The sequence below is a fragment of the Macaca nemestrina genome, chromosome 13 (genome assembly GCF_043159975.1).
Source record: "Macaca nemestrina isolate mMacNem1 chromosome 13, mMacNem.hap1, whole genome shotgun sequence".
Taxonomy (NCBI): Eukaryota; Metazoa; Chordata; class Mammalia; order Primates; family Cercopithecidae; genus Macaca; species Macaca nemestrina.
Window position 1 is genome coordinate 110,097,399 of NC_092137.1, and position 24,063 is coordinate 110,121,461.

The 24,063-nt window shown below is 43.3% G+C and overlaps 1 protein-coding gene across 5 annotated transcripts in view; it reads left to right on the plus strand.

Annotated features, from left to right (window-relative positions):
- Positions 1 to 24,063, plus strand: part of LOC139357949 (disco-interacting protein 2 homolog C-like) — a 50,139-nt gene that overhangs the window by 6,557 nt on the left and 19,519 nt on the right. For 3 of the 5 annotated variants that reach the window (XM_071077149.1, XM_071077150.1, XM_071077151.1), the window contains exon 1: positions 14,023 to 14,474. The exons of 1 other annotated variant lie outside the window; for it this stretch is intronic. In XM_071077149.1, the coding sequence (XP_070933250.1) occupies positions 14,414 to 14,474 (61 nt within the window). In that variant the 5' untranslated portion in view covers positions 14,023 to 14,413. Of the gene's footprint in view, positions 1 to 14,022; positions 14,475 to 15,594; positions 15,693 to 24,063 lie in introns of those variants that run through there. One more of the 5 variants, XR_011612033.1, reaches the window with a different exon arrangement.

The window sequence follows — 24,063 nt, forward strand, 5'->3', positions numbered from 1 at the left end:
GCATGCTGTCACACCCAATTAATTAATTTTGTTTTTTGTAGAAATGGAGTTTCACTCTGTTGCCCAGGCTGGTCTTAAACTCCCGGCCTCAAGTGGTCCTCCCACCTCCGCCTCCCAAAGTGCTGGGATTACAGGCGTGAGCCAGCGTACCTGGCTGGGAATTGAAGTGCCACGAGGGTACAGAGGTTTTATGTTTTGTGTTCTGATATTGCCACATACCTGACATTGCCTGGCCCGCAGTCGGTGCGTAACGCATATTCCTGAGTGAAAGGATACTGCGGTGCCTATGTATTGAATTAAATTTAATTTCACTCACTCGTGTTTCTCTTTGTCAGTCCTTTTGCCTCTCTGGACTGCTTTGTTCTACAAGTTACCTTGTAATAGGATCACGTTCTTCAAGTGGTTTTGCACTTTGATTATTGACCTTTTTTTTTTTTTTTCATTTTAAATGAAAGAAATCCCCCTTCCCCCCCATTCGCTCTAAGATATTCTCATCTTCCCTCGGTCATTGGGATGTATGGTACCAACACATGTCTCTTCATAAACATGTTATAATAAAAATCCTTGAATACGCAGGTGCTTACATAGACAGACGTTTCTTTTATTAAGAGTTGGTGTTGCAAAGCAGAGATCTTGACAAGTTCTACTTCTCGTAATATATCAGTGAGTATAGGATTGCATACATTCTACTTTATTTGACTTCTAAATGAAGAATATTCTTAATCATTGCCACTTAATAAACGTTGGGCAAGATCTTTTAGAAAGGATGTTTCCACAAATCAAAGTTTGTACTATCAACATTGTTATTTAAATAGCTAGTGAAACCTTCAAAATCTTATCACATTTACATGTTGCACCAGGAATCATCTCTGCTTTCCTCCCTGCAACTCGGTATTTTTGACGCGATCTGAGTTAGTGCACAGGAAGCCTCAGTGTTTCCTGGAGGGATGCCCGCAGCTCACTGGCCTCAGAGAAAGTCGTAACGTGTGCACGAACTTCTCTGGAATAACTTAAGCTTATTACATACATCTTCTGGTAGGTCGTTTGCCCCCTCCACTCTCCAAAAGAAAACCTCAGACGTCTTAAATTAACCGTAAGTCTTTTCGGGACTGAGCCATTATTTCAGAAAGCAAGATTGTCAGAGAAAAAATACAGCTTTAAGGATGATAGAAAGATCTTAGCATCTTCTGAAGCCTGAAATCTGTGGCAGGAGACAGCGCAATCATTCCTGTCCTGAAGGTACCTAGCCTGTCCCGTTTTGTTTTCCATTGCTTACCCAGATATGGTGATTAAAGAAAATCACTGGAGTCATTGAATTAAGCATCCCTTTATTTCCAGCTTTTAAAAAGTTTTAAGTTAAAATATAACTTTGTAAATCTTTTATGCAGCAAACGTTTGGTGATATTATGTCTGTGTTCTCTGTGCGCTTTCTCTGTTTTGTGTAGGATTTCTGTTTTATGTACTCTGTGCGTTGCATGGCACACAGTAGGTATTAAATATTTGGGGGATGAATGAATGAACTGGGAAACGAAGTTCAGGATAATTTCTACGGCATTTGGAGATTCTCACGTACAGCCTAGGCACATACGGTGTTACCAAACAAGGCCCAAGTGAAAGCTACAGTATTTATGTGATTGCTAAGCAGCAGTCACTTTCTCTTCATCCATCCTGGATTTGTGGGGTCACGGGACCTGCTGTGAAGTAGTACCGTATAATGTCTGACGGAGCAGCCAAGGGCTGGTGGCCACAGGTCTCAGGACGAGAACACAGAAGCAGTCGTGGGCCCTGCTCCTGAGATGGGCAGGTGTTGGCTGTGAGCCCACCTTTGCCCCAGATGTTCATGAGCAGGGAGGCGGTTGTCAGGGAAGCAGGTGCATGTTGCCTGCAGGGGTCCCCGGCATGTACAGATGGAGGGAGTGCCTGGCTGAACCCACATCTCCTGTGAAGGCTAGCAGGAGTCCGCACTTGCTTGAGGGGTCCCTAGTTTTATTCCCTGAGTCTGAACTTGCTCTCAATGGCCCTGTCTGCCTTCGGAATCCACCTGAGTGAGAGCTGGGTGGCTTAGGGTTGGGGCCACTTCCCCGGTCCCAGTGTGGCAGGGCCAGGTTACTGGAGATAAGTCCTAGTCAGCACCTCGACTACTCACAGGTTCGAGGGGCTTAGTATATCCATGCTCACTCTATGATAAAGTCAGCAATTTGGCAGATGATAACTGGACATTTCAGAGTTCCTTTAAAAGGTGTCAGTAAAGCCCATGATATGGTTTGGCTCTGTGTCCCCACCACAATCTCATCTCGAATTGTAATTTCCATAACCCCACATGCCAAGGGCAAAACCTTGGGAGGTGATTGGATCCTGGGAGCGGATTCCCCTTTGCCGTCCTCGCGATTGTGAGGAGTTCTCACGAGATCTGGTTTTTCGTTAAGTGTAGGACTCCTCCCCCTTGCACACTTCCCTCTCGCCTGCCACCGTGTAAGACGTGCCTTTGCTTCCCCTTCACCTTCTGCCATGATCATAAGTTTCCTGAGGTCTCCCCAGCCATGTGGAACTGTGACTGAAACCTCTGCCTTTATAAATTACAGAGTCTTGGGCAGTTCTTTATATCAGCGTGAAAACACTGATGCAGCCCAGCAATCCACAGAGAGAGGAGGTGACAGTGTGAATGCTGCTGTCAGGCCTGTGATGCCAACACGTGCCACGTGTGGCGAACCTCAGCCATGCGGCCATCGAGGGGTCGCACCTGCGATGCTGACAGGGAGTCAATCAGCATCGTGTGCGGTGAACCTCAGCCGTGTGGCCGTCGAGGGGTTTAGCCGTGCTGTTCTCATTAAGCAGCCCATTTTCAAAGTCTGAAAAAGGGTAAAAAATATTAACAGTGCTAAAGTTTTCAGAGTCAGTGCCTTGCATGAAAACTGGTGGTTGAGAATTCCTCAAGGAAAGCAGAAGTTGTTCGCAGAAGTCAGCAGTGCTCTGCGGCACAGAGGGACATTGGTGAGAAATGCCAGCATTGCAGATAAGTAACATTCACAGCTCTCAAAAAGCGTGTTTTATCTATAATTAGCTGGCAGGACTCAACAAATGCACATTGCCTCCTTAATTTGCCCACACTGCAGATGCTTTTTTCAGGCTGGGGGTGTTACTGGGGAGCAGTGAGTGGGGTCCTGGCTCTTTCCAAGGTACCCTGGAGGTGAGAGGAGATTTTGTACTCAGGGATGGAGGTCGGGACATGCTTGAGCCCAGAGTCTTGGGGTGAGCTGACTTCTTCATTGAAAAATTGTATTTGCTGAGAAGGAACGGGCAGAAACTTCATTTCAGACAAATGAAAGGGAAGTCAGTCATCCCTTGACAGAGGTGCATCTCTGACGTGCCCTCTGAGAGAGACCCTAGGGCAGCAGGGAGAAAGAAGAAAGCGTGACTCTCCGCTGTTCTACACGTCCTGGTGTGGGGTCTCTCAGCCGGGACCCCAGAGGAGAGGCAAGTGTCTCTACTGGCGCCTGCTTCTGTGGCACGAACTGCTGACTGTGAGTGAGATCGGTTCTCTCAGGTGTGGAGATTCGAGGGGCTCTGAGGACTTCCTTCAGCTGAGGCATCTCCTGTTGGAGCCGAGTCGTTCCCTGGGTACGGCGTGTGCCTGTCATCTGCTGCCCCGCCCTTCGTGAAGACACAACAGCAGTAACATCACCCTCGCCACAGCCGGGGAAGCTCGCTGGATAGCAAGAGGTTGGAAAAAATTCAAGTACTGTGTTTATAACTCTCATGACAGGGGCTGGATTTGGTGGCTCATGCCTGTAATCCCAGCACTTTGGGAAGCCCGGGAGGGAGGATCACTTGGGCCCAGGAGGTTGAGGCCAGCCTGGGCAACACAGCGAGACCCCATGTCTGCAAAAACTACATAGTCGGCCGGGTGCCATAGTGCCTGCCTGTGTTCCCAGCTACCTAGAAGGCTGAGGTGGGAGGATCACTTGGCCCCAGGGAGGTCAAGGCTGCGGTGAGCTATGATCACACCACTGCACTCCAGCACAGGTGACAGAGGCAGGCTTGTCTCAAGAAAAATTTGTTTTCAATCTCATGACAGATGTTTTCCCTGTCCCAACCTATTCCAAAATAGCTAGTGTTTTTGGCGCTTGCGTTTCAACTCCAAACGTATGAATGTTGCTTCAAGAAATTCTTGCTCTACGTCCCATCTTTATGGTGGAACCAGCCAGGTGCCGTAACGTTACCGGACGCTTCTCCACATGGCCTCGTGTGCGTCAGAGGAGACCTGGCCACTTGTTCAGCTTCACTGCGTCCAAGAGATTTCTGTGTGTGGCAGGACTGATCCTCACCACATACGGTTCGGATTCCTCGGGTGAGTGTCTGGAAGAAGACACGGTCTTGAGCTCACTGGCACGGCAAACACAGTTTGCAAGTGAAGGATGTCTGCTTCTCCGTGTCCAGAGCTGCCCCGTTGCTGATGAAGATTGTGAAGTTGGTCAAAAGAGAAGCAGCTGAGACAGCAGAAGGACCAGGAAGTACTGAGGGATGTGGGAGGGGAGAGCCTGTATTCCTTCCCCCACCTGCTGAATGTTAAAAATTTCCGAGATGCAGAGTTGGCCTTCCATGTTCATGGATTCTATAGCCCTGGATTCAGCCAAACTCAAAGTGAAAATATTCAGAAGGAAAAGAATGTCCTAACCTGTTCTGAACATAAGTAGAGTTTGCAATTTTCATTATTTTCTAAACAAGATAGTACAACACAGCACTCACATTGTTTGCGTTATTACGAGTAATGTAGAGATTGTAAGTACACGGGAGAGCACACGTGGATTCTATGCAAATGCTGCGCCATTTTCTATCGCGGACTTGAGCATCGCAGACTTTGGGATTCTGACCCTTGGAACCCGCTCCCACAGACACTGAGGGTGACTGTACTTTAACACGCTTTATTTATTTTTCTTTAAGAGACTCACTGGAAGAAAAACAGAATTTTTTCCACACAGACCAATGTTCAAAATCTTCAAATAGTTTTTAGGAGGAGGGAAAGGGTTTCAGGGTTTTTTTTTCATCTCCCAGTTCAAGCTATTGATAACACATTCCCTCACCTTGTAGTTAATTTGTGTGTGTGGTGAGAATACAGAAGATCCACTCTCTTACCCAGTTTCAGGCAGATGTTACATTGTTAACTGAATTTCAGGCAGATGGTATGTTGTGACTAATTGTAGTTACCACGCTGTACATTCGGTCTCCAGAATTGACTAGCATTTCCCCATTTCCCCAATCCCAGTTCCTGCTAATCCCTATTCCACTCTTTCTACAAATGCTACTTTTTAAAGGAAAAGTTTGGCACATATAAGTGGATCATGCAGTATTTGTATTTCTGTGCCTGGTTTATTTCACTTAGCAAAATATCTTCCAGGTTGATCCATGTTTTTGCAAATGACAGAATTTCATTCTTTAAGGTGAATTGTACGCCTTGTGTCCATACACCACAATGTCTCTATCTGTTCATCCACTGACAGGTGTGTAGGTCAATTTCATGTCTAAGTGACTGTCAATAGCGCTGTGGTGGACGTGAGCATGCAGGCATCTCTCCATTAATGGTTCAATATTCCTTTGGATATTTACCCAGACGTGGGACTGATGGATCACAGAGTCCTGTTTCTAGTTTTGGAAGATGCTCCATACTATTTCACAGCTGTGCTGCTTTGCACTCCCACCAATGGCGTGCAAGGGTTTCCTTTGCTCCACATCTGCCAACACTGCAGAATTTACATTCCTATATCCCTTGGGTTTCCTGGCGTGGGCACAGGTGGCCTGACCGCTCACTGCCACCTCTGAGTTTTGCTTTCTCACGCTGCAGACAGACTGGCTGAGGAGCCTCTTGGATTACTTTGACTCTTGGGAGTTTTGACGTAAAAAGGCAACTGAGCAGTAAAGCTGTAGCTACTACGCAGCTGCTTAAATGATTCTGTAAAGACTTAAAGTCAGACTCGGGGTGAGGGAGTGTGTGCTTCTAAAACAGGAAGATAATGCTTGATGTGTTGTGGAAAGTGGAGGCTCTGTTGGCCCCCGTTCACTGCACGCCTCTGGCTCTGGCATGAACACGCAGTGACCGTGAAGCTCTGATTACAGAGATGGGCTCCTCCTGGGGTTTAGGACTCTGGACTGCATGAGCTTTTGTGTTGACTGAGATTAGCCCACTTCTTTCTGCTGTCAAAGCGATTCCATCTTCAATGCCTTAGCAGTTTTGTTTCCTAAAAAGCACTTTCTGATGCCGAAGGGCACGTGGCACGTGGTACGTGGTACGTGGTTGTAACCACTCCCTGTGGCCTGGCATCCGAGATAGACCGTCCACTTCTCACCTAGGGGTGGTCCAGTGTGACTGTTCAGATCCTGGAAGTGACGTGGACGTTGGTTTCTTCTAGTTGTCGTCCTCCCCCTTCAGCAGGGCTGTGACATTCTCCCTGCTGGGGAGTCTGAAGCGTCTCCCATAGTCAGGGGTGGGCTGGCACCGCTGGGCCAGGTGGTTATGCATTATGACTTTGTTGCCAGCAGTCTAGCCCTTTGGCAGGCGTCTGGGACTTGCTGAGGCTGTCATCTGTGAAACGAGGATGACAGTGCTCGTGGAATGCTTAAATGACATGGTTGTCTATAAAGTTTGCAGTAAGACCCCGACTTTGTAGGTGGATGATCGTCCTCCATCCTTTCCCCTGTCCCTCTGTCCTCATGCTCATGTTCCTTCCCAATCTGAAGAAAAATCTCCGAGGGGACCCCTCCCTCTGTCTGTCAGGGAGCAGGGGGTGGAGAGTGAGAGGCTTGCTCTCAAGCCATGAGGCCCACAGCAGGCGCCAGGCCATACCAGGTCCTCTTCTACATGTCAATCTCAATGTCTAGCTGGGAATAACGGTCGCTGGGTTTCATTGTCCCTACCTTGCCCCTTCTCCCTCCCCACAACACCAAAAAATGTAAATACAGCATCCAGTAAAACCAACTTACTGCTGAGGCCTGAGATCTGCAACATTGAGAATGTCATGGGAAAGGAAAGTAGCTGTGTTTAATAAGGCATAGTCTTCTCAGAGCTGTCTTTTTACAGGGTGGGACTTCTTTCCTTTTTGTGTGAAGGAGGGATTTCTAGCTCCCAGGACACACTGGAGAAATTATGCTTGCCCAAAGAGATTTTAGCAAGTTATGACAGCAGTTTTGTGTGAAATGGGTGTGTTTAAATCCCAGGCGGCTCCAGGACATGTGTGCTCCGTGGTCCTGCCGCTCTAGGAATCTGTGTTGTCCGCACCGGAGGATGAGGTGGGATGTGTCAACAGTCTAATCCTTTCGGGCTTTTTAGGTTTGGAAATTGGCAACAAATCCGTTGCTTCAAGGTATTTATAAAAGCAGCCATCACTGAGTGTGGCTGTGTGCCCAGGACCTAGTAGTTTGCTTTGTATATTTCGTCATATGTGACTCTCAGGGCAGCTCTCCAGTATTGCTCCCATTTTACAGACGATGCAAGGAGGAGGCTTCGAGGGATTTGAGAACTTACTCAGTGTGAGTAAGTGGCAGAGCTGGGATTCTGATGCCAAAGCCTGGACTCTTAATCCAGTTATTCTTCTGTTTCCCTGGAATGCAGGAACGTGGGGTGTTGCCAGTCCCTCGAAGCCTCCTGTCAGCGAGACGGAATCGCAGCTTGCAGAATTAAACGGAAAGAAAAACGAATGTTTCATTTTCATTATTTTAGGAAGGGGTGCTTGCAGAAGATGGAAACATACGGAATGGCTACGTAATGTGTGTACTGTGATGTTGAACTTTTAATAAACTCTTGCCAGAGACGGTATTTTTTATTTCTCCAACATCGTGTGACATACTACGTAGTTTATTGCCATTTTTAGTACTTTAAGAAATGTCGTTAAATAAATGTATTTTAGTTAACCAATTTACCTAACGCTATAAATGTAAGAAGTACCAACAAATTCTTTACTCACAATAGTGATCTATTCAATGCTGCATGAAGCTGATCCTGAATAATCCCTTCTCTTAATAGATGGATGCTTTTGGGTTCTTAAAGGCCTAAAGGGAATGAGCCATAAACAGCCACAGCAGAGAGAAAAGAGGAGAAAGATCTGCCTCTTTTGGGGTCACCAAATGCACCTCTATCAACTTATTGCCTCTCAGCTCCACATTCACCCTTTATTACCTTCTTCAGAAACCATGGATCTGAGTCCTGCAAATTCTGTTCAGTTGTGTTGGTGAAGTGTGGCAGAGGCATGTCGGGACAGTGGTTTCACTTCTTAGTCCCAGGGCCGTGCACACACGCTCTAGCAGGTCTTGCTTCTGCTGGAGTTTCTGGCCCCTGTGTTGCATGGCAGCAGCAGCTCACCCCCAGCCCTGACAGCTTTGTAGGAGCTTCTCCAGCAAGAGCCCTCCCTGCCTGAGACAGCTGCAGGCCACTGGTCTCCATGGAGCCCCCTTGCTGTGTCTGCCCCAACAGCCCCGAGTCCAGCAGTACCCATTTCGTTCCCTCATCCCCTTCTCACTCAGTATTTATGCACCTGCTTTTTGTCTCTGTTGTGATAAGACATTAATGCTGCTTTAGGATCCCAAGCTAAAATCAGTATCTTTATTTTTTTGAGGTGGAGTCTGGCTGTGTCACCCAGGCTGGAGTGCAGTGGCCTGATCTCGGCTCACTACAAGCTCCGCCTCCTGGGTTGACACCATTCTCCTGCCTCAGCCTCCTGAGTAGCTGGGACTACAGGCACCCGCCACCATGCCTGACTAATTTTTGGCATTTTTAGTAGAGACCGGGTTTCACCATGTTAGCCAGGTTGGTCCCGATCTCCTGACCCTTGTGATCCGCCTCCCTCAGCCTCCCAAAGTGCTGGGATTACAGGCTTGAGGCACCGCACCAGGGCTAAAATCATTTTCTCTTTACGTGAAATTGCAAGCCTTTACTTCTCGGCCTCTCCGTAGCTAGAAACATCCTTGACCATTTTCGATGCTTATCCTCAAAGATACTTAGAAATACTAGAAAGTCACTGCTCTCTGTCTTAACTGCTGAGCTTCCAGATGATTTTCTCCTATCTTTTTAAGCATTTGCATTTCAGGCATTTGCTGGAGTCCGTGACACTGTCTGTGTGTCCAGCATGACCAGCGAATCTTGTCACTCTCGTGCTGTCCGCATACATGTCTGTTGACTCCTCTGCAATCCTGCTTGGTACCTTTACCCCGGATGTTTCCGTTTCTCATGGTTTCCAGTCCATGACCTCTCATCTGATGTCTCGTTGACGTGGCTGGGTAAAACTGTATTCAGGGCATTTGTAATTAAGGCTTTGGAGGGCACTTGGTCAGATGCTTTCATGGATTTCTGATGCTGCACAGGTGCTGGCTTTCATCTAGTGGCTCATTTTGTGAAAAGGATGTTGTGTTTTCAAGGGAATATTTGTTTTATAGCAACCTGTTTACCCATGTTATATTTTCCTAAAAGTTCTTCATCTTCTGAGCTCTTCTCAGAATGATCTGGATTTTATGCAGAGCTTTGTAAACGTCTTTGTTCTCAGCTCATACCCTTTCCAGCACTGTGTGCTCATCCAACACTGCCCCCTTCCTCGCACCCAGGCCTCAGACTGGCCAGGACTCCCTGTGACCCGCTGGCATTGGCTCTCATGGGAGATGGGTCCATCCTGCTCCCTGTGTCCGGTGTTCGGATCTCTCCCCTCACGTGTGGGATTTGGGCCACTGGCCAGTGGACATGCTGCCTTTTAAGCTTTTAAGCTGGATGTCATAGGAGAAGACCTCCCCAGTAGCTGCATTGCGGTGTTTTCTCTGCAGCAGGGCACTAGCAAAGCACCTGGCTGTGCTGAGGATGCAGGAGGAGCAGCGAGTGGAACAGGGGGGCCATCGTGGCATGCGTTGCCTTCTTGTCCCCTCCAGGTGTCACGTTGGGAAAAGTCTGTCCATAAAGTGCTGCCCACTTAATCGTTCTTTTAGGTGTTCGTGGTTGGATGCTGCTTTCTGCCTTGGATATTTTGAGTTGGACGGGAATTATTAAACACAGCAACAACTTAGCACATGGAGGGGTTAGCATGCTCTAAGGGTCTGTGCTGAGAAGACTCCACCATACAATGTGGGGAGGCTATCCTGTTATTGTTCCTCGTCTTAACATTGTTCAGTGTAGAGTCTGACAGAATCTTCAGGGGTGCTGTTTATAGATGTTTTGAAGTGTCACCGTGCCACCGATTTCAGGTTAAAATAGAATGTGGACATGTTTTCACAATAGTTTTTAATTACTCTGCTAGTTTGTGTTGCTGTCTTTTGCTGTGCAGTCCACAGTCTGACGTCTTTGTGGTCCCCACGTTTCCCTCCTGCTCGTATTACCCGATCCTACGGGTGAGCTGTGAGGAAACCACTCTCCGTCCTCATCTGGAGTGGCTTCGAGCTGGGTGTGCTGGTCTCCTTCTGGGCTAAAGTGTTCTTCTGTTACTGTTTTCTCTGTTTTTTGACCAAATTTAGCAGACTTGTGTATGGTGCAAAGACTTTTAAAAATGTCTTTTGCCTTTATGAAAAAAACCACCTGCATTGCTTTAAGATGAACCTTCCCTGTGTCTCTATCCTTCCTCATAGATTGCTCTGTGTCAGAAACTCGGTGGTGTGTGTGCTTCATGGCCTCATTCCATCAAGCACTGTAACCTCTGATTGCAAAAGTGACTACATTCAAGGCAAAAAACTTTGCAAATGTTGAAAAGAATGAATAAAAACAATATATTGTTCTCTTGTCATCCTGAAATGGCTACTCCTAATATTTTGATGTAGTTCTTTCAATTCTTTTTAAGTAAAGTTACTTCTAACACAAGCACTTTAATTGTATTGATCAAATTATATTCAGGAAATAAGGAGAAATTAAAAAGAATATCCAGTTTGGGGCAAAAAGGAAGACGACATAGAAAGAGGCTGTAAAACCCCCTGCAACGTGAAAAGCTGGGTTGTGGTGGATGTGGTTTTGCTTTTACCGTGAGAGACCACATGATTCTACTTGGCACTGAAGGGCAATAAGATAATACCCTGTGTGTGTTCCGGTGGCCGTATAAACCGAGCCGCATGTCCTCTTTCGAAGCAGAGAAAGCATGAGGTTTGAGGTAGTGGTTTGGTAACTTTTGGAAAGTCTGTTTGTAGGACTGCACTGCAGAGATTAGGTCAGTCTGAAGTAGATTTGAATGATGTTCAGGCCTTGGGAGCTTTCTACACCGGGTGTACGCCTGTTCTGGATGGTGTAGAAGGAACAGGACTGGGAGGGTTTCTTGCTTCCCAGTCATAGAAATGTCTGCAATTATCACTGTTTGTTGTCTCTCAGGAAGCTATTTCGGGAAGGAAGTGTCCATTCCGAGGCTGCTGGTTGGCCTGTCGTCACCCTGGGGGTCTTTGTATGGGTCACGGGAGCCGTGACTGCTCACGCGTGGAGCTCTATCTTTCTCGCTGCTGTGCCGGTGGACAGCTGATCAGCAACACAGTGTGTGTCCCAGTGGCCTTTGAGAAGAATTCTTTGCATTATTCTTATACAAGGTCCTTTTTCCTTTCAATGTCAACATCGTGTCTTCTAGCCAAGCGATATGTTCTTGCAGAAACAGGAAGTGTGGCCCAAGTGAGAAATGAGGGAATTGATCCATTACTGCTATCAGTTTTCATATAGTTGAGCCATTGTAATTTATACATAAACATGTTAAATCTGTAGAAGTGAGTCACGGTGCCAGATCCTCACAAATGCCGAATGTCTATGTGGGACCTTATACCAGTATAAGCTGGCGGCTCCTGACAGATGTAGACAGGGACAGAAGTGCCTGTGGATGGGTGTGGGTGTACATGCGTGTACATGCGTGTTGTGTGTTCTGCTTGCCGGCAACGCCCAGCGGCACCCGGTGCCCGGTCTTAGCTTCCAAACACCGTTCTTCACTAGAAGGAGCCCTGGTCCAAGGGCTGGGGAATCGGGTATCAGATCTGGAACCAGTTGAGCAACAAAACAAACCATTTTAACTGTGAATTATAACCTACCAAGCCAGACTCCATGAGTACATATGAACATATATAAATGAATGCTGAAAGATGAAATAAATATTTTTCAGTGAATATGGCAGATCTAATGATTTAGAAGGAATGACAGGAAATCAGTGGATGATAAAACTAGTAGTGAAGAATTCATGGAAAACAGAATATATATGCACATAAGGTCGTGGTGCCTCCTCCCAAATCTTAATTTCAACGTGAGAAGTAGCGTCTTTGCTTTGAAGGAACTTAAGCACCACCTTCACTGAGTTGCTGATGTTAACATTGTCACACAGGACAGACTTGCGGTGTCCCTGCTAAAATGCATACTCTTGAGTCTAGTCTGGAAGATACATAACTGACCTGTATTCTTTCACATTTCCAATTTCAAGAAACACAAAACCTGAGAAACTTGGATGCTGGACGGGTAAAAATCACATGACAAATCAATTCATGATCCTGGATTGGATTGAAAAAGAGGAAGACAAAGTAAGAAAATTATGGAGACAGTTGACAGCATTTGAAAGTGAACTTTGTATATGACAGTTAAATTTCCCGATCTTGAGGAAAATGAATGTGAGAGCATATCCTTGTGTTTAGGAAATACATTCTAACATTTAGGTATGGAGGGACATAGTATCTGAAATTTATTTTCATTTGACTTAGAAAATTCATGGGGGAGGGAGGAAAGCAGTGTGATGTAAGATAGGAGCAGCTGGGCCTAAGTTGAGCCTGGTAAGTTATGTGGGAATTCACTACGCTGGTCTTGCAGATTTTCTGTGTCTTTGAAATTACATTCAAAAAGTTTAAAACGGAGAATATGCAAAACAAAAAGCGATTTGTGCAAGTGAGTGGACTGTCACCTCATTGATCCCTTCAGTTTTTGGCCATGAGCCAAGTCAGTCACACAGTGGTTTATGACCTGGGAATTAGAAATAGTGGCCAGATGACCAGGCTCTATATCTAGTTAGGGAGAGTAGTGTGTACAAAGGCTGACCAAGACCAAGCAGTGTGATGAGCTGCCTGTGGGTGTGATGTTGTGGGTCTGGGTCCTGTCTCAGGTGGCAGCGTCTGGGGGGTTTAAGCCAGAAAGCCACGTCCGATTCCCTTTCAGTGGGCTCATTCTCACAGCTTCAGAGAAAACTGCCCCAACCCGTCTTCACTCACGCTGGCCATTTTTGGTTGTGATGGTGTTTTTATTCTGCTAACACCGTTCTCACTGACAGTTTAGGGCCTTTGAGCGGGCTTTTCCCTGTGTCTCAAAGATTCTCGTCTTGACAGCCAGTATGGTTCATTCCTGTTGTTCTGATTTTGTGTTAAGAAGGTTCTTCCCTAGCTTCACAGTTTGGAGTTGCCACTGCATCTGTCTCTGCTTTAATTCCCTACCCCATCTATCACCTGTCTCCTCCCTTAAGAAGTGGCCAGTGTGAGATGCCATGAGACTGTCTGCCTTATCACCGCTGCGACCCCAGCCCGTAGGGACTTACAGAGAAGGCATTCAGTGAATGTGTGGAATTAATGTAATGGGTTAATAGCCACAAAATGTCTTCACCCACAAAATGGGTTGTTTTAGTCCATTTTCATGCTGCTGATAAAGACATACCCGAAACTGGGAAGAAAAAGATTTAGTTGGCCTTGCAGTTCCGCATGTCTGCGGAGGCCTCAGAATCATGGTGGGAGGCGAAAGGCACTTCTTACATGTCAGCAGCAAGAGAAAACGAGGTAGAAGCAAAAGCGGAAACCCCTGATAAACCATCAGATCTCATGAGACTTATTCACTATCACAAGAATAGCACAGGAAAGATGGGCCCCAGTGATTCAATTACCTCTCCCTAGGTCCCTCCCACAATACATGGGGATTCTGGGATGTAGAATTCAAGTTGAGATTTGGGTGGGGACACAGCCAAACCATATCCATAGCCAACACAGTCCTGGCCCATGGCTGGTGTCGAGCTGAGCTGCGACCGTGGCTGTGTGAGTTTTGGGTGTGAGGCGTGTACACGCCTCTCAGCGGTACAGTGAAAGGATTTGGAGGCTCAAACGTGTGACCTAAAAGAATCTCCAAAGATCAAGGGCCATTCACCCTAAAAAGAAAAATCTCAGCGCAGTTTAGAGCCAGTGTTTGCTTTTGGATATGGATTCTACAGTCATAAAATGAATAAATAAAAGTCTGTAAATAAATTTTAATGTCTTTACTGGGATTGTAAACACTGATTTTCTTTCCTCACCCACCCATCTGTTGGTGAGTATCGGATGGATGAACCGGGCTGCGGGGACAGAGAGGAGGGTGCAGCTTGGCCTCTGGGACCTCAGCTGAGCACTGAGTGAGCTGTCTCCGTTTCAGACATCCACACGGAAGTTATCCAGGCGGCTCTGGCCAAACCCAAAGAGCAGAAGATGGCCGGTGCCTATGCCTTCCAAACGCAGGTCCCTGGTCGTGCAGACCTCCATGGACGCCTACACCCCTCCAGGTAAGGGACACGCTCCCCGACGCTGCCTCCTGAACATGCTGGGTGCCTCAGAATTGACCACTAGTCCAGTAGTCGAGTTTTTGCCTTCAAAAGTGGGTGCAGGATGGGAGCTCTCCACAGATCCACACCAGCAGCGAATCAATCCAAGCCTGCCCATGTCACGATGACCCAGCAGTGCCTGTGCTACTTGCTAAAACAAGAGCTGGAAAGCTTCAGAGGAAGGTTAGGGATCCTGAGTGTGCTCAACATGTTACCTACAATGTGTAATACTCAGCAAATCATCAATGCATACACAGACAAACAGGAGGTAGAATCTGTGGTCAAGAAAAAGGCAGTAAAAAGTGCACACACATGCAGGGTGGTCTCTGTCACTCACCACATGAGACGGCTGAGCACATAAAGTGCGCCCGGTCTGAAGTGGACTTGCTGCGTGAAAGACATGCCAGTTAATATAAAAAACAGAAAATATTGTATTTGTATTTTTTTTTTTTTTTTTTTTTTTGAGACGGAGTTTCGTTCTGTTGCCCAGGCTAGAGTGCAGTGGCGCGATCTCGGCTCACTGCAATCTCCGCCTCCCAGGTTCATGCCGTTCTCCTGCCTCAGCCTCCCAAGTAGCTGCCCTCTGCCACGCCTGGCTAATTTTTTGTATTTTTAGTAGAGACGGGGTTTCACCGTGTTAGCCAGGATGGTCTCGATCTCCTGATCTCGTGATCCACCCGCCTCGGCCTCCCAAAGTGCTGGGATTACAGATGTGAGCCACCTCACCTGGCCTATTTGTATTTCTTATTGAAAGTATAGTATGAGCATTTCAAGTTAAAAATATACTAGTAAAATTAATTGTACCTGTTTATATGAGGCTACAAGGAAGGTTTCAAGTTCTATAACAGGACTCTCATAATTCTGTTGGAAAGTGCCCGTCTAGATGTCTGATACAACAGAAGACCGAGTTTTTAAATCTATAATTATAAATATTTAGGGAATCAAATTACAACGTGTCAAAGAATGAAAATATTTTAATTCTTGAGCCAGAGGAAGGGAAGACACTTTTTACTATAATGGAGTTGGGGAATTTCAGGTTCCATACTTGATAATCTTGAGAATTGTCACTCCCTCCTCACAGGTAAAAAGCTGAGCAAACTGAAAAATCAGCAGTTCTTCTTAAACCTGCACGAGACCTGAGGTCACAGGCAAGCCACTGTCCGTAGATTGGCTGGACAGGTAAAGCAGATGAATCACCATACACTGGAGCACAATGCTCCAAGGAACCCACACTGGGATTGGAAAACCTGAACTGGAATTGACAAATTGCTGCAGTGAGGTGCGGCCACGTCTGAGAGTTAAAACCTCCAGGAGGCCTGTGCATATGGGTCTCATGCTTTTGTGAGTTGTATCATCAGAAGTTCAACCAGGTTCGCGAAGTAAACATCACAGAAAAATCCCTTCATACTTACTACAGGGGAAAGAGAATAGGAATCATTTTTCAATATGCAGGTGCACTCTTCACTAGGTCTACCTTCCAGAGAAGCTAGTTAACTAGAGACTCACCTGGTGGGATTTTATCAGAGCCTTCTGACCTGGGGGAAAGGGAAATACCCAATTCCAACCTCCAGAACTGAAAAGCAAAAAAGAACAGAGTATCCAAGCACTATGGGACTTCCACAGAGGCAGAAAATATGCATAACGGTAATACAAGGGGGAAGAAAGAGGAACAGAAGAAATATTTGTAACAGTAATAGCTGAATTTCCTCAGATTAATGCCAGACACCAAACCATAGATCCAGGGAGCTCAAGAAACACCAAGAAGGATAAATGTAAAAACGAGGACCACAAAAACAAAACAAAAATAAACTCTACTTGGGCATAAAATATTCAAACTATGGTGAATCAAAGATTAAAAAGCAAAGAAACTAGAGTAATCTCCTTCCCTATGGAGGATCAAAGATAAGAATTATATTCAACTTCCCCTCAAAAACCATGAAAGCAAGAAATGGAGTGAAGTATTGAAACTATTGAGAGGAAAAAAATTCCATTAACCTAGAAGTCTATACTCTGTGAAATTATCTTTCAAAAGTGAAGAAAAAGTAAAGACCTTCTCCGGCAAAAATTGCAAAATTTGTTGCCGGTAGACCTGCCGTGCAAAAAATGTTCAAAGTTCTTTAGAGAAAATAGTGGAGGTCAGTAACTCAGCTGTACATAAGGAAAGGAAGAGCACAGTCTGTTTACAGGGGCTCACACCTGTCATCCTAACACTCTGGGAGGCAAAGATGGGAGAACAGCTGGAGGCCGCTTAATTTAGACCAGCCTGGGCATCGTAGTGAGACTCTGTCTCATTTAAAAAAAAAAGCCAAACGTAGTGGCCGACACCTATAGTGCCAGCTACTTTTGAGAGGCTGAGACGGGTCACTTCTTGAACCCAGGATCCCGTTCAAGGCTGCGGTGAGTTATAATGATGCTACTCCACTCCAGTCTGGGCAACAGAGCAAGACCTTGTCTGTTTAAAAAAATAAATAGAAAAACAAAAAGCATCAAAGAAGAAATAGTGAAGGTAGTAGAAAATCTTTCATTTTTATTAATAGATCTAACATAACAGTTCATTCATAATAGCGACAGTATATTACATGCTTATGTATATGTCATATACACACACTTAAATATAAGTGAAATGAAGGAGAGCAGTGATGCCCAAGGGATGGAGGGATGGGAGAGAGCAATTAGGAATTAGGATTATTTTGTTATTATAGTGTGCTTGCATTATCAAGAAACCAGTGTAGTGTCGTTTGAAAGTGGACTTGGGTTACTTGTAAATTTATATTGCAAATTCCAAGGCAGCCACTTTAAAAAAAAAAAAAAAACTGATATGCTAAAAAAGGGAAGAAAATAAATCATAGAAAATGCCCAATTAAGACCACAAGGAAAAAAAAAAGAGTGAAAGACAAAAACAAAAAACAAGGGCAACAAATAGAAAATAGTAACAAATATGGTAGATGTTAATTCAACTGTATATCATTACTTTCAGTGTCAGTCCAAATGCACCAAACTATATATTGTCTATAAGAAATCCACTTTAGATATAAAGACATACATATAGATCAACAGTAAAGGGATGGAAAAAGATACAAATGTTAACGCTAATTTTTTTGTGTGCAATGGCCTGATCTCATCTCACTGCAACCTCTGCCTCCTAGGTTCAAGTGATTCTCCCTCAGCCTCCTGAGTAGCTGGGATTACAGGCATTTGTCATCATGCCTGGGTAATTGGGTTTTTTTTTTTTCCTATTTTTGTACAGATGGGATTTCACCATGTTGGCCAGGCCGGTGTTGAACTCCTGACCTCAGGTGATCATCCCGCCTTGGCCTCCTAAAGTGCTGAGATTACAGGCATGAGCCACCGCACCCGGCCAACACTTATTTTGGATAATGGAAGTGGTGATATTAATTTCAGACAGAGTCGGCTTTACATCAAGGAAAGTTACCAGAGATGACTATTATGAAATAAAGGGATCAATTCTCCAAGAAGATATAACAATCCTGAAATGTATTTTTGCTAACAAAGCATCAGAATGCCAAAACAAAAACTGATACACTTCCAGGAGAAGTAATTAACCCACTATTATAGTTGGAGACGTTAATACCCCTTTATCAGAAATGGACCAATTCGGTAGCCAGAAAATCAGTAAGGACAAAATTGAAATCGGCATCCTCAGTCAACTGTATATAACTGACATTTATAGACTATTTCCTCCAACAACAACAGAATACACAACATTCACCAAGACAATACCATGTTGTGGTCCATAAAACACACCTTAACAAATTTAAAAAAATAGGAATCAAACAAGTATGTTCTCAACCACAGTAAAGTAGAAATCAATAATAGATGACGAGAAAATATATTAGGATATTAAAAAATACACTTATACATAATACATTGCTCAAGGAAGAAATCTGAAGATTTCTTCGAATTTTTGAAGTAAATGAAAATGAAAACTTGTTAAAAATTTGTGAGCTGCAATGACAGTAATGTTTTTAGGGAAATTTATAGATTTTAAATGCATACATTAAAAAAAACAAGATCTAAAATCAATCAGCTTCCACCTTCGAAAACTAGAAAAAGAACATCCAATTAAATTCTGAGCAGGAGACAAATAATGAAAGAGCAGAAATCAATACATTGAAAACAGAATATCAGTAGAGAAAAATCAATGAAATCAAAAGCTGGTTCTTTGAGAGAAAATCTGTAAGCCTCTAACAAGAAAAAATAAAATACAGCAGATAAATTACCAATATCAGAAATGAAATAAGGGACATAACTACAGATCCCATGGACATTAAAAGGATAATAAAAATTATGAACAACTCTATGGCCACAAATTTGATAACGTGGATGAAATGAACCAATTTCTTTAAAGACAGAATCTGCCAAAATTTGAACAGGAAGAAACGATCTGTATAGGCCTTTATCTGTTAAATTGAATCAGTGGTTAATAACCTTTCAAAACAGGAAGTGCCAGGCCCAGATGGGTTCACTGGTGAATTCTACCAAATATCTAAGAAGAAATTATACCAATTATCTACAATCTCTTTCAGAACATAGAAGCTGAGGAATGCTTCTTAACTCATTCTATAGAGCCAGCATCATTTTAATATCAAATACCATTTTAATAACAAAATATTACAAGAAAACTACAGAACATCTCTCATGAACATAGATGCAGTAATCTTCAATAAAATATTAGCAAATTAAATCTAACAAAAATTGTGCACTAAAACCACATGGAATGTCACATATCCAAAGCTGGTTTAACATTGAAAAGCCAATTAACGTAATTCATCACATTAGTGGGTCAAAGACTAACAGATGCCTCATCTAAGAAGATATAGAGATGGCAAATCGACGTATGAAATCATGCTTCACATCATGTGTCATAGAGAAATGCAGATTAAAGCAACAGTAAGATATCACTACGCCAGAATCCAGAACACTATCAACACCAAAGCCTGTGAAGACGTGGAGCTGTGGGAATTGTCTCTCAATCATTGCTGGTCTTAATGCAAAATAGAACGGCCTTTAGGAAGACAGATTGGTGGTTTCTTACAAAACTAAATATACTCTCACCATATGATAAAGCAATTAGATTCCTTGGCATTTGCTCAAAGCAGTTGAAAACTTATGTCTACACACAAAGCCTGCACGTAGATATTTAGAGCAGCCTTATTCATAGTTGCCAAAACTTGGAAGCAACCACAATGCCCCTCAGTAGGTGAATGTATAAGTGAGCTGTGGTACATCCAGACAATGGGATATTATTTGAGGCTGAAAATAAATGAGCTATCCATAAAAAGACACGGATGAAACTTAAAGGGCATATTGCTAAGTGAAAGAAGCAATCTGAAAAGGTTGTTGTATGATTCCAGCTTTACAACATCCTGGAAAAGGCAAGACTATGGAGACTGTAAGAAGATCAGTGGTTGCCAGGGGGAGGCAGGGATGAATAGGCAGAGCAGGAGAATTTTTAATATCATGTGATCTCTGTATGATACTGTAATGGTGGATACATATTATGCATTTGTCCAGACCCATATATTGTACAACACGAAGAATGAACCCTGATGTGAATGATGGAGTTGGAGTGGTAATGATGTTTCGCCATAGAAGTATCAGTTGTGACAAATGTACCAGTCTGGTAGGCAATGTCGATGATAGGAGATGGTGTACATATATAGGGTATACATGAGACATCACTGTAAAGCTGGAAAATATGACACTGAGATGAAATGGCGCTGATGGGCTTAACAGGTTGGAGAAGGAAGATGAAAAGGAATTAACCAAAGTGAAGCCCAGAGAAACAAAATGAAAGAAAAGCCAACAGAACCTCAAGCTCCTGTGATACGTCAATATACTTGTAATACAAGAAGGAAAAGAGAGAGAAGAGCAGGAACCTTTGAAAAAAGGAGTCCACATTTTCTCAGATTGATGTCAAACCACCTGTGTCCAGCCCTGAGAAGTTCAGTGAATTCCAAGCAGAACAAGTATAACAAGAATCACATCCACGTTCATGATAGCCAAAGTACTGAAATCCCAAGATGAAGAGGAGATCCCGAAAGGACTCAGAAGAAAAAGACACGTGACACACCAGAGAAGCATTTGAACAACGCGTGACTTCTGTGAAGACACAGTGGAGACCAGAAGACCATGGAAAGACATTTTTTAAAGCACTAAAAGCAGGAGAAAGGCCTGTCAACTCATATCCAGGGAAAATCTCCTTTATAAACGGGTGAAACAACACATTCCCAAACATGAAAGCTGAGAGAATGTGTTATCAGCAGAACTACACTATAAACGTGCTAAAGAATGTACTTGGCTGATTGCAAACGATATCAGATGAAAGGTTAGCTCTATGAAAAAGAACCCTAGAAATCATAACAGTGCGCTCTACATTTTGTAGAATATAAAATCATAGAATATTTTACTCTATGATTTTATGGCTTTTGTTTTTTAATGATCTTACAATTTTATGATATAAAATCATAAATTGTACATGCTTCTCTATGCCTCCTTTACCTGTTTTGAAGTCCTTGCTGTACCATGCATCGGTAGTTTATTCCTTAATATTTATTCATATTCTATTTGATAGATATGATACATTCTGTTTATTCATTTACCAGTTGGTTATTCATTGTTTCCAGTATTCAGCTGCTGTCGACATTTAGGTACATATCTTTGTGTATGCATATAATTTCCTTTATCTTAAGTGGATGCCAAGTAGCATGATTGAGTCTTATTGTAAGTTTAGGTTTAGCTTTTTAAAAACTGCCAAATTATTTACAAAATAACTGCACCATTTCACACTTCCACCAGCAGCATATGCGCATCCCAGTTTCTCCACATCATCACCACCGATAGTTATTGTTGATGTTTTGATTTTTACCATTCTAATTGATGTGAAATGGTATATCATTGTGTATTTACTTTGCAACAATGAATGATGCTAAGCATTTTTAATGTGCTTATTAGCTTTTAATGTGCTAATTCCTATCCATAGCCATTTGTATATATTGGTAAAATGTTCAGGTTTTTTGCTCACGTTTTAAATGGGTTGGTTGTCGTCTTATGGGTTATAGGTGCCTTATACAATCTGAATATAAGACTTTTACAGATGTAACGTTTCTCAGTGAAAGAACAAACTATTATGTAGCAGACAGAACAAAGCCTTTCCCCCAAGATACTCAGGTCCTATTCCACAGAACTTATGAACCTGTTGCCTGAAGTGGCAAAAGGGATTTTGCAGCTGATTAATTTAAGATCTTGAGATGGGACCATTATCCTGGTTTAAGTAGGTAGACCCACTGTAATCAAGAAGGTTCTTACAAGAGAAAAGAACTGGAGACTGGAGTGATGCCCTTTAAAGATGAAGAGGGGCCAGGAGTCAGGGACACAGGTGGCCTCTAGAAGTTGGGAAAGGTAAAGAAATGGATTTTCCTTTGACGCCTCCAGAAGGAACGTAGTTCTGCTGACACTTAGATTTTACACTTCTGACTTCTCCATCAGTAGGATAATAGATTCGTGTCTTGTTATAAGCCCCTAAGATCAAGGTAATTTGTTACATTAGCTATAGGGAGATAATCATCTTTTAAAACTTCAGTTTTCTATTTTAATGAAGTCCATGTTACTAATTTTTATGGATTGTGTTATTGGAAGTTTTAGAAGTCTCATGGTCTTACTGTTCTTTCCTTTAGGTCTGTGATCCATTTGGAGTTAATTTTTGTGTGTGCAGTAGGGATCTAAGTGGGATTTTTATTTGTTTTGGTTTGGTTTGGGGGATTTTTTTTCCCACGCTTTTTCTTTTTGGTGTGTGGGTACCCAGTTGCCCCTGCAACATTTGTTGAAAAAACAAACTACCTGTCTCTTACTGAATTGTCTTGAGACCTTTGTCAAAAATAAATTAACCATAAATATAAGGCTTTATTTCTGAGTTTAATTCTGTTCCTTTGATGTACGTGTCTATTTTTGTGCTAATACCACTGCCTTGATAACCATGACTTTATGTTAAGTTTTGCAATCAGATAGTGAAGTCCTCCAACTTTGTTTTCCTTTTTCAAAATGATTTTGGCTATTGTAGGTCCTTTGTATTTCCAGATAAAATTGAGAATAAGTTTTCCATTTCACACACAGCCTTCTGGGATTTTATTAGGCAGTGCCTTGAATTAATGGAACAGTTTGGGAAGAATTGTCTTGATAATGCTGAGTTTTCCAATTCACGATCATGAATCTGCCTCCATTTATTTAGTTTCCATTTATTTGGATCTTTAATTTCTCTCAGTAATGTTTTATAGTTGTCATTGTGCACCTTTTTGTTAGAAGTTCAGCTGAGTATTTCATGCTTTTGATGCTATTGTGAATGGAACGATTTTCTTAATTTTATTTTCAGGTTGTTTATTGCTAGTGTATGTATATCTTTATCTTCTGTGACCTCATCAAACTTTGTTTTAGTAATGCAAACATTTTTGGTGTATTTCTTGCCATTTTCTACATCTCAAGGTCTTGTCATCTATGAATAAAGACACTTTTATTCCTTTCTAATCGGAATGTCTTTACTACTAAATTTGTTAAATTGTTTCTCCAGCTAGAACCTACCAGATAATGTTGAATAATAGTGGCAAGAGGGGACATCTTTGTCTTGTTCTCCATCTTAGGGAAAATGCATTCTATTGTTTACCATTGAATACAACGTTAGCTGTGGCTTCTCACGAATGTACTTTAACAGGTTGAGGAAATTGCCTTCTATTCCTGGTTTGTTGAGTTTCATTCTCTTGAATTTGTCAGTACTTTTCTATGTCTCTTAAGGCCAACTTGCGGTTCTACTCCGTAATTCTATATTGTGTATGACATTAATTCACTTTTGAATGTTAAATCAACTTGACTTCCTGTCCCCATGCTGTGTAATTCTAGTCATCACTGGTCATGCTGCTTGCATTTCATATGCTGCTTGCTTGGTTTGCTGCTATTCTGTCGAGTGTCTATATCACATTATTCTGCAGGTTTCTTGGAAAAGGTAGGTGGGAGTGAGGAATGAAAGATTGGAAAGGGTTGTGAGAAGACGTTCTGGGGAGATGGTTGTGCGCCATATGGACACCTGGTTGTGTACCTTTCTCAAAAGTCTCAAGGCTGTGTCAGTTTTACTTTTACTTTGATATAAATTGTGTAAGTTTTCTTAAAAGGCAGGGTGGGCCAGGCGCAGTGGCTCACGCCTGTAATCCCAGCGGTTTGGGAGGCCGAGGCAGGCGGGTCACGAGGTCAGGAGATTGAGACAAGCCTGGCCAACATGGTGAAACCCTGTTTCTGCTACAAATACAAAAATGAGCCAGGCATGGTGGCACGTGCCTGTAATCTCAGCTACTTGGGAGGCTGAGGCAGGAGAATCGCTTGAGCCTGGGAGTGAGAGGTTACTGTGAGCTGAGATCATGCCACTGCACTCCACCCTGGGCAACAGAGCAAGACTCTGTCTCAAAAGAAAAAAAAGCAAGGTGATAGAGAATTTTCAGGCTCCTAATATCATTGCTTGTCTAACAAGTAAACTTTAAAAAAAAAT